At 31.7% G+C, this 9,958-nt stretch overlaps 1 protein-coding gene across 1 annotated transcript; it reads right to left on the reverse strand.

Moving 5' to 3' along the window:
• Window positions 1–193: 193 nt before the first annotated feature.
• Window positions 194–5,703, reverse strand: LOC126774191 (cytochrome P450 4C1-like). The gene is made up of 9 exons (XM_050495636.1): window positions 5,476–5,703; window positions 5,133–5,242; window positions 4,107–4,197; window positions 3,846–4,028; window positions 2,544–2,950; window positions 2,140–2,208; window positions 1,651–1,819; window positions 739–918; window positions 194–360 (listed from the first exon to the last, which is right to left on the reverse strand). The coding sequence occupies exons 1-9, from the start codon at window positions 5,624–5,626 to the stop codon at window positions 194–196; spliced, it is 1,527 nt and encodes a 508-aa protein (XP_050351593.1). The 5' UTR covers window positions 5,627–5,703.
• Between the last annotated feature and the right edge of the window lie 4,255 nt (window positions 5,704–9,958).

Raw genomic sequence — 9,958 nt, forward strand, 5'->3', positions numbered from 1 at the left:
CATTCACTTCGAAATAATTTAGCTATGATGTTTTTAGGACATCGACTGCTGTACAAATTTTTACGTCACATTGTCCTAAATACAATAAAAACTAAAAGTATCTGTATAACGAATTAAACATGATTATAGTATTGAGTAATATAATTAAGTTAGGTGTTATAATTATTTATGCACCTAATCCATCAAGATAGAGCTACACAAAGCTTCGTTTCATAAATTTCATATGAATGGGCCCTACACTTCTTAATACTAAATCAGCTGCGAAACGAAGATCAGTTGGCTTTGTGACCGGGATAAGCTTGAAATTCCTCAATACAGCAGAAAGCGCTGATTTCAATTCTATCATAGCTAATTTTTGACCTAAAAAATAAAAAAAAGCAATTTAAAAAAAGGAGTTCGTTAGATATATAGAGGGTTAACTTAATTACTTTTTAATTAATAGCTGGTTGAGGGAATTTTGTATAACATCCTTCTTAGCAATCATCCTTAATAGCAATTACCAAGAAAAATAATTTGGCAATTTTTTACGGCTTCTCTTTGTATTGTATAATTTTAAAAGGCATTTAGCCGATTCCAAATTAGTGGAATATTATTTTATGGTATAAATTAAAAGATCCATCATTTTTTCTACATCAAAAGATAAAAATCACTTATATCATATTCGAGACGTATGTATGTTCAATATAAAGAATAATAGTTCTATATAAAGAATAATTGCGATATTTATCATTTACATACCAATACAATTTCTTGGTCCGGCGCTGAATGGTAAATAAGCGTAATTGTGACGCCCTACACTGTTTGCAGGGAGAAATCGATCCGGGTCAAACTTAAGAGCGTTCTTGAATAAATGCTCGTCGCGATGTAAATGGTATATATGTATGTGGCAATATGTACCGGCTGGTATTTTGTAGCCACCTTAAACAGCGAACAGACATATAATTTTATTATAGTCCAACTTATTTTCTTATGATGGAGATGTATTTTTGCCATTATGGCGCGTATCTAGGTCTAGTCCAAGGTATATACACTATTTAGTTTAACAGGAGGTTAAACTCTTTTTAGCACAAAGGTGATACAATACGATTTTGTCTCATTGGCTTATTCTGTACTTTTTAAGCCAACCTGGCAATTTGTCCAGACCTCTTTAAAGAAATTCAAAAGCCTCTATCGGGTAACTGTGTGAAACTATGATGGCAGTGTCATCATCGATGGTGCCAGTAGTATGCTATTTTTGATTATTTTATAATAGCAGTGAATACTTATTTTCAATGTGTGCTGAAAATGGGTACTGAAAATCAACAGCCTTAAATGACTCACTGCTGGTTTTAGTCGTCCTCTCCACTTGGGGAAGAGCTTTTTTAGAGCTTAATTCATTTCATCATGATTGGTTATCCGACGTGCATGATACGTTGCTTTCTTTGGCTTTTTTGGTAAAAAAAAGGAAAATAATGTACGTATTCAGCGTCCCACCTACTCTTACCACCGGTAATAAAATCGTGAAATCGATTAAGATCGGCACCAAAATGTTTAATTTATGTATTTGTTTAGATGAATTTGTAATATACCTACATTTTTTATATTTATGTATTTTTATAGCAAGTAATAATTAAAAACTGTCATATAAAACTAATGACATTAAATACTTACTTAAGACAGTATCCACGGGTACTTTACGACTTATGAAGGGTACAGGTGGGTAAAGTCGTAAAGACTCTTTAATACAACATTCTAGATAGCGCATTTTGTTCAAATCGTCAATGGTGGCTAAGCGATTGTCATCTCCAAATATACCATTCAGCTCTGCTACAACTTTGTCCTGCATGTTAAATGTTAAAGTAACGTAAAAAAAAAAGTGAATGCTGCTGCAGCTGCGGAAATGTGGCTTGAAAAAATACAATAACAATTATAATCAAATTATGTTTGTGATCTATAACATTTAGTAAAAATATAATTGTCAAGTTAAAAAGCAAAAATTTTAAAATATTTTTACTTCTTAAACAGTTTTTTCTTAGATTGATATTTTTATGCAGCGTAAAGATTTAACACGATTTTCAATGTGTTTGTGATAATTTTATATGCTATAAAATATGTTTAATATTATTAATTATAGGACAGCGCATAATATTTTATATAAACCTGAGCTTCCTGTTCGTTTGCTAACAGCACCAAACAATAGTTTAGTCCAGTCGCTGTCGTGTCATATCCCTGAAACAATGTTTAGTAAATATTATAATGAAGTTATCTTGAACGAATTCGCCACGGCATACCGTCATATTTTTGCGGAGCGTAAGTGCATGAGCAAACACAGGTGCACTCTGTATTTCCTCACATTCATAATCTGATGGGTCAACAATCCGACATAACCATAAAGAATCAATGCGCAGGACTAGCTTTACGCGCTTTAAGAAGCATGGGAGTGCGTAACACTGTTTATTTCTTAGCTCTGGGCTGCTATTACAACAAATAAGATGCATTATCTCCAAACATACACATACTATAAAATTCTGCCTTGCAAATAATATTATATTAAGACACCTTACCTCGAACATAAACGTATCCACTTCTTCTTGAATACCAGCATCATCAATTAAGCCGTCTCTTTCAGCCGAAATCAACAAATCTAACATGGCGTTTCTATTTTTTTTATTGCTAAGAAGGTACTCTTCCTTCTCTTTTTTTTCATCTAAATCACTGTCATTTTTTGCCATTGTTGGATTTATAATTCTTTTCCTTCGCTCTTTTATTACATTTTCAGTAAACTTGCGAATAACTTCCAGATATTTCACTTGCTTTTTGCCAACTGAAGTTTTGTTAAAAACGAAATCCAAGTGCAACAATAAATTGGCAAATCTTTGTACTATAGTGTTAGTTACTTCATATATTGCTTGTTTATATAATTTTCCTGCACTAGCTGCTTCCGCGTTCAGCTGCGTACCCATGGCACTTTCTGTAAATATATGTATGAAGTGTTAGTTACACTTTATTTTTATACACAGTGAATCACTTAAAGTGATAAATAAATAAAAAATCAATCTAAATTTAGAAATAAAAAAATGGTATATTTTTATAAGGGCAATACTTACATCCAATTATTGTTATTTATATATTTATATTTTAATCAGTTATTTTTGAAGTCAGAGCAAGCAAGGCAAGCAAGGTAAGGCAAATAAATCTATTTATATAATGTGAATAAATCACTAGATAAATATGACTAGACACGTTTTGTTTTCTTGGCCTCGACTACTCAGTTCGCCATCAGCGAAGATATGGAAAACATACACACAAATAAAAAAATAGGACGGAATTGATAACTTTCTTCTTTTTATAGGCATTTGGTTTGCTGTAGTATCTACTCCTATATTACAAAGTGTTCTACAGACACAAAATTGTAGCGATCGATCAAATTACTCACACACTTCGAAGGTCCAATTTTATTCAATGGTCGGACTTTGTACAGTCCCATCTAAGTGTGACTGACCTATCAATTAATTATTATTCTACCGCCAAACATCCATACTGTATTGCTATGTGTTCCTTTTTGAAGGGTTAGTGAGCCAGTGTAATAAAGACACAAGAGATATAATATCTTATTTCCACGCTTGGAGGGGTATGGACGGTCGAAAGAGTGGTTTTTATAGGGCTGGTATATGGCGTATACTTCTTGCAGTGTCAATGACTTTGGGAGAAGGTTTCCCTTCTGCCATAGACAACCAATTCATGGAATTCAGTTTATTCAGGGTCATTTGCTCGTCTGCCTTTAAAATTTAAATTAAATTTAGCCTCGTATTAAATTAACCTTTGGATTTTGATCTTAATATTTTAAATAGATTTAAATAACTTACCACATATTGTGTTAAGAGTATATTCAGATGAAATAGGTATTATATCAATACTTTTTCCATTTGTATTTTGTAGAGACTTTATCAAACGCTGACTATTGTCTTCTAATGCAGGATAATATTTTTGCAAGACATTAAAATGAAAAGCTGATGTTAATATCTTTCTTCGATGCTGCCACTTGGAACCTAAAGAATATAGTAGAATTCATTGTCGGTACGCTGATAATGATGTTTTAATTAAACATTTCAGCAACAATAAATTACCATGACTCAACAGAAGTCCATCCTTAAGCCACGGTTTCAAGAACTTATATATGACACTTTTCTCATGATATTTCATGCTTGAAACTATTATCTGTAACATTTTAATTTTTGAGGCTATGATTTAGAGGATGTTTATTAGGTGTTTGGATGTTAACATACATGGGTTTTTGCGTTTATTGAAATATCGTCTGGGCAATTCATTCAATTTATCTACAAATATAAGTTGATATGTATGATGTATGTATGATGATGAAGTTGAAAATACACGTTTTTTTGTGTATTATTAGAAGTTTTTATTGCCGAATAAAATAACATATACAACAAATAATGTCAAGCCTCTCAACAAAGCCTAGCAACTACCAGTTTTATCGAACATCGTTTCCAGCGTTATAGTTTCAATTCGGTGATATTTCTTCTGTAACTCACAAATAGCTATATTAACTTGAAAAAAGAATTTTATTTGTATAGATGAATTATGTTTAAAATTAAACGTTTTCAGGTTATTCATTAATGATGCAAGCGGTCTTATACATAATGACTATGTTACAAAACCTACCTAATTTACGAGGGTTGCAACAATGTATGAAAATGAAGACATAATTATTATTTAAAAAAGGGAGAGGAGGCCATTTGCCCAGCAGTGGGACATTCACAGGCTGTTACGGTTACGGTATAATATCATAAAAGAATAATTAGCAGTACATTACAGCATTATATTATATGAACTTTCTTTCAACAATGTTATCGTTCAACTTTTATTCTATAATATATAAATAATATTAATCGATTGTTACTTCGTAAATTAATTTAAATATTAAAATTATCGTCATTACTTTAAAGCGCGCATTTGCCTTATTTGTAAATAAAAGTAATCAGAAAAATTACTCAAATAAAGTTGTAGTTCTTGAACATTTACATTTAATTAATAAGTACATTTAAAAAATATTTTTATAATATAACGGGACACAATTTGATTTATTTTTACAATTATTGTTATGTAATAATTAAATTATCAATGCAATTTACCTCGATATCATCTGGATTATATATACATACAGCGCCATGAAAATATGCGTAGAATCTAAATATGCCTTTATATAAAGAGACCCATCGATATGATAAGGTAAACAGTTCCTCTGAAACATTAAATGATTTAAAATATAAACACAAAATTAATTTGACTCTTGCAAGACAAAACCATTTCTAACTTACACTGTACCAAACACATGTATTTCAATTAAAGTTTTTATAAAATTATCTATTAGTTACATACAAATTATAAAATGAAAAAAAAACTAATACACTCGAGTGTAGATTATATGTTATAATAAGATTTGCACCGTAGAGATCGAAAATAGTTTAACTTCACCTGCTGTTAACAAGATGTCGAGGGAATTTCCAAAAAAAAATTTGATCTGAGGACCGGGAACAATCAGTAATGATTTAGCAAAACTATTGTGATAAAATAAAAAATGAAGTAAGCACAAAATCAAAATAAAAAGTAAGATTACGGTCAGCATTTTGATAACACCCACAATATAAAACTATATATATAACACACTGTTTTAATATATTAATATGTCTGGTCAATGTGCAGTATTGATAAAGACTGTTCTATCAAAAGGGAATTATGATATTATAATATATATTATGTGCATACTAGTTATACACAAAGTATGTAAACCATATAAAAATAATAATGTTTTTACACTTTATTAAAGTGTCAAAGATATGACACTTATAGAAATTAAATAGTGACTTTTTTGTCTGTATTATTGTGTGTGACATTATTTCTAAGACTTGATTTTGAGCGCACTTATTATGTGCAAGTCAAAATAAATCAATTATTTAATTAAATTAATTTTTCCCTCTTTTACTGAACCAGCGCTGATTCAATGATTCAATGATAAGAACACTTGTGTTTATATCACCGTTATAGAAATCCTCAAAAATGAATTTTAGTTACCTATCTCGCACCCGATATCATGTTTAATCAATGAGACATTTATCTGTTTTAGTTTTCGTTAGATGTTTTCGTAATATTTTCTAAACCCCCGTTTTAATATTTATTGTAATATGTTTGGTGAAGCCGCCTAAGTGTAAATCCAAATTTTCAAATTGACCATTGTTGGAATTAACTCTAAAGGTGAAGTACCTTAACAACGGAGCCTTTGTCTAGCATTGATATATTTAGTTATTTGCCAGTTGCTTCCAGAATATTATTACCCAAAAATAACATAATAAAACATTTTTTTATTTCACCCGTACGAAGTCGGGCAGAAAATCAATAATAACATTAAAATTACATAATAAAATGTTTAGTTTTGAATCTGGAATTTTCTGACAAGTATATAGCGGACGCTTATTCGTAAACACGTGTAACACGTTGTATTTGAGTATAGAGTATAGAGCCGCCTCATTCCACTTAAATCAACATCGTCATGTTTCAGAACGTATACCAAGACTTCCAATTTCCCGGTTTCCGCCTAGACTCTAGGTCTTATCTGCTCCAATGCCTATCAGTTCTTCGATATACGCGACTGGATAGTCGCCACAATACTGCCACATTAGTCTGCTAATTTGGCAAGCTGGTACTTCCAGTTCTTTTTTCGATAATCACACAATTATGTGATTTTTTTCTGCAAGCATACTCTAAGTAGAGCTCGCTTATTATTATATATTTTTTTATATTATAAGTTAAGGAAATGCTAAACACACGGGCCGTAACCAAGCGCTTAAAGCTAGTGTAAGCAGAGGAGATTGATAAAGTGCTGATATAATAATAGCACTAATATAATAAATACGAAAGGTTGTGTGTGTGTTGTGACTTTTTGTTACTTCCTCTCGCTAAAATATGACGTAATTAACATATTTAGATTTTTTACACCGTTAATCTGGATTTTTAATTAGGACGCGGGCAAAGCCGCGAGCCAAGCGCTAATCTCTAATAACTATACTTGTGGTTAAAAATCATAATTATGTAAGAAGTAATATATCGCAGTTGGATTTTTTTTTATAGAATAGGAAGGTGGACGAGCCTATGGGCCACCTGATGGTAAGTCACCAAACGCCCTTAGACATTGGCATTGTAAGAAATGTCAACCATCGCTTATTTGAAAACTTACAAAGGAAAGTAACTTATACCGACATATTTAGTTTGTAAAATTTATTTAGATTTGATTAAAATAGTTTAAAAATGCGTTGTCTGTTTATATAATTATATTAAAATCTTTTGACCTGCCCAAAAAATATTAATGTAATATTTTTATAATATTACATTTCTATTTTCTATATTTTTATTATATTTCTATATTTTTGTAATATTTTTTAATATTACATTTCAATTGTCCTCCAGATTCGATTTTTTGTCTCGTAGCCATTCGCAGTAAATTGGTTCAGGAAATAGTAATAAAAACAGATCAATTTTCAATGTAATACATTTATTAGTTATTACAAAATTAAAATGATTTTTGTATGTATAATATTATTTTTTAAACTGACTTCAAAAAGAAGTTCTCTCGTCTGACTTTATATAACGATTGCCGTGATCTTTAAAATCTCCCGACATACGATACTTAACTTCGCCATAATTTGTTTACAATTGTCTAATTTCAAATATTATAACGAATACTATTGCTATTTGTTCATGAAACCACGTAGACATAAACATAAATTAGTAATATAGTTAGTGTTTGAAATACAATCCAATCATGTAAAAAAATCAGAAGAAAATCAACGAAATTCAGTTATATGTTGATAGTTATATGTCAGAACATTTAAAAGGTAGTAAATTGTCTATTATTTCACCCTAATATCTTTAATTAGAGTTATGTGAGAAGAGTCTTTAATTAGGATCTATGACGGATATCTTAATCAACATGTAAATAGTGGTTAGTTAAATAAATAAGACAAACGTGTGTGTGTCCATATCAGACAAATAGTGACGACAACACATATGTTAGTTAGGTAGTTAGTAACAGCCTGTTAATGTCCCACTGCTGGGCTAAGGCCTCCTCTCCCTTTTGAGGAGAAGGTTTGGAGCTTATTCTACCACGCTGCTCCAATGCGGGTTGGTAGAATACACATGTGGCATAATTTCAATGAAATTAGACACATGCATGTTTCCTCACGATGTTTTTCCTTCGCCGTCAAGCACGAGATGAATTATAATCACAAATACACATATGTATATATAATTAATTGAACCATAAGTTTATGAGTATATAATGTATATGAGGGAGTTGAGTGCTCACCACAGAGGGTCAGCTCAAACCCTAATAATAATACCGAACATAGAATATAAATTAAATTTTTAGTCTTATCCTGAAGAATTTTGATGCGTCCAGAGCGAACACAATTTATATTAAAATTAACAAAAAAGTATTATTTGACAAATGTTTTTTTCTGGAAATCAAATTAAAAAGTAATGCGTGCTATGATATTTAAAAGATTATAAAATTTATATTTTCCGTCGTATCCAGGGACGCTCAATAAATTTTGGGCAAATATGTAAGTTACTGCAGTCCCTGATAACAAAAATTTAATAAAAAACCTATGTTTAGACTAAATGATAACTCCTTAAACTCATCGCTCCTTATTCCCGTATGCCACGTTACTGGTTGTAAGTATATAATTGTACTTAATTGACCGCATACATAACATTGTTTCGTAGGATTTATTTGACAACGGAATTTTAATAAACCAAAATCGACCTGAGAGAGAGCAGAAAACGACCCATTTGCCTAAATTTTTAAAGTTAAAATTTCTGTAGGCGCGTCGCGCTGGTTTATCGTAGGGGATAGACTCGTGGCTTGGCGTCACCGACATGCTAACGTTAATATAATGAAATCGTTGAAACTACAAATAATTTAAGTATTGTGGAAATTAATAAGGATAAAAATGATTGAAGTTGATGTAAATACTAACAGTATATACAAAAAAAATATTAATTGTATTTTTACTATTATTAATTTAAAATAGGCTGTATTAATATTTTGTTCGCAATTATTAGATGCATTAAATATTAATGCTTAAGGTGTATAACAATTTTTTTTACAGAATATAAAATAGTAAAAAGTGAATAATTCACTCCAACGTAACTTTAAGGTAAACCCGCCAAACTGCATTTATAATTTTGATTAGTCGTATAAAAACTATTAAAACTTAAAATGAAAGAAAACAGCCTACAATTAAAAATATATATTACATAATTTATTTATATCAATCAATCAACAGCCAATCATTGTCCACTGCTGAACATAGGCCTCTCCCAAGGTGCGCCAAAGCTCCCTGTCCTCCGCCTTCCGCATCCAGTTGGTGCCCGCCACCTTCTCAAGGTCATCGGTCCACCTGGCTGGAGGGCGCCTTGCGCTGCGCTTTTTCTGCCGATACCGCGACCGCTACCTTGGTCGGCCCTAGCGGGCTTGCCGGTAACTGGGGGCCTTTTTTTGGGCGCATCTGCCATTAAGGAGGTTTTGCCCATACTCGCCGCGCTGGGCAGGCGTGTTGGCGAGCGCAGTATGGGGGTAAGATGTTTATGGAGGGGGGGACGCTGCTGCCCATCCACCCTTTTCCCCGACCCTCAGTCGCCTCTTACGACACCCACGGGATGAGTTTGGGGGAGTACTATTCTAAGCCTCCACGGCAAATTTATAATCAAACACGGCATTTATTTATAACCAAACCTGAATTCGCCAAGAAATCCAAAGCATTTCGAAACAGAAATAATGCTTTTGGACCAGGTATATTGTCAAATTATTCATCTTTATCCATTCGATCGAGAAGTAACAAACTCAATAGTACTATATATATTAATATATAAAACATTTTATTTTATACAATGATTATTTATT

Source organism: Nymphalis io, chromosome 1, assembly GCF_905147045.1.
Source record: "Nymphalis io chromosome 1, ilAglIoxx1.1, whole genome shotgun sequence".
Taxonomy (NCBI): Eukaryota; Metazoa; Arthropoda; class Insecta; order Lepidoptera; family Nymphalidae; genus Nymphalis; species Nymphalis io.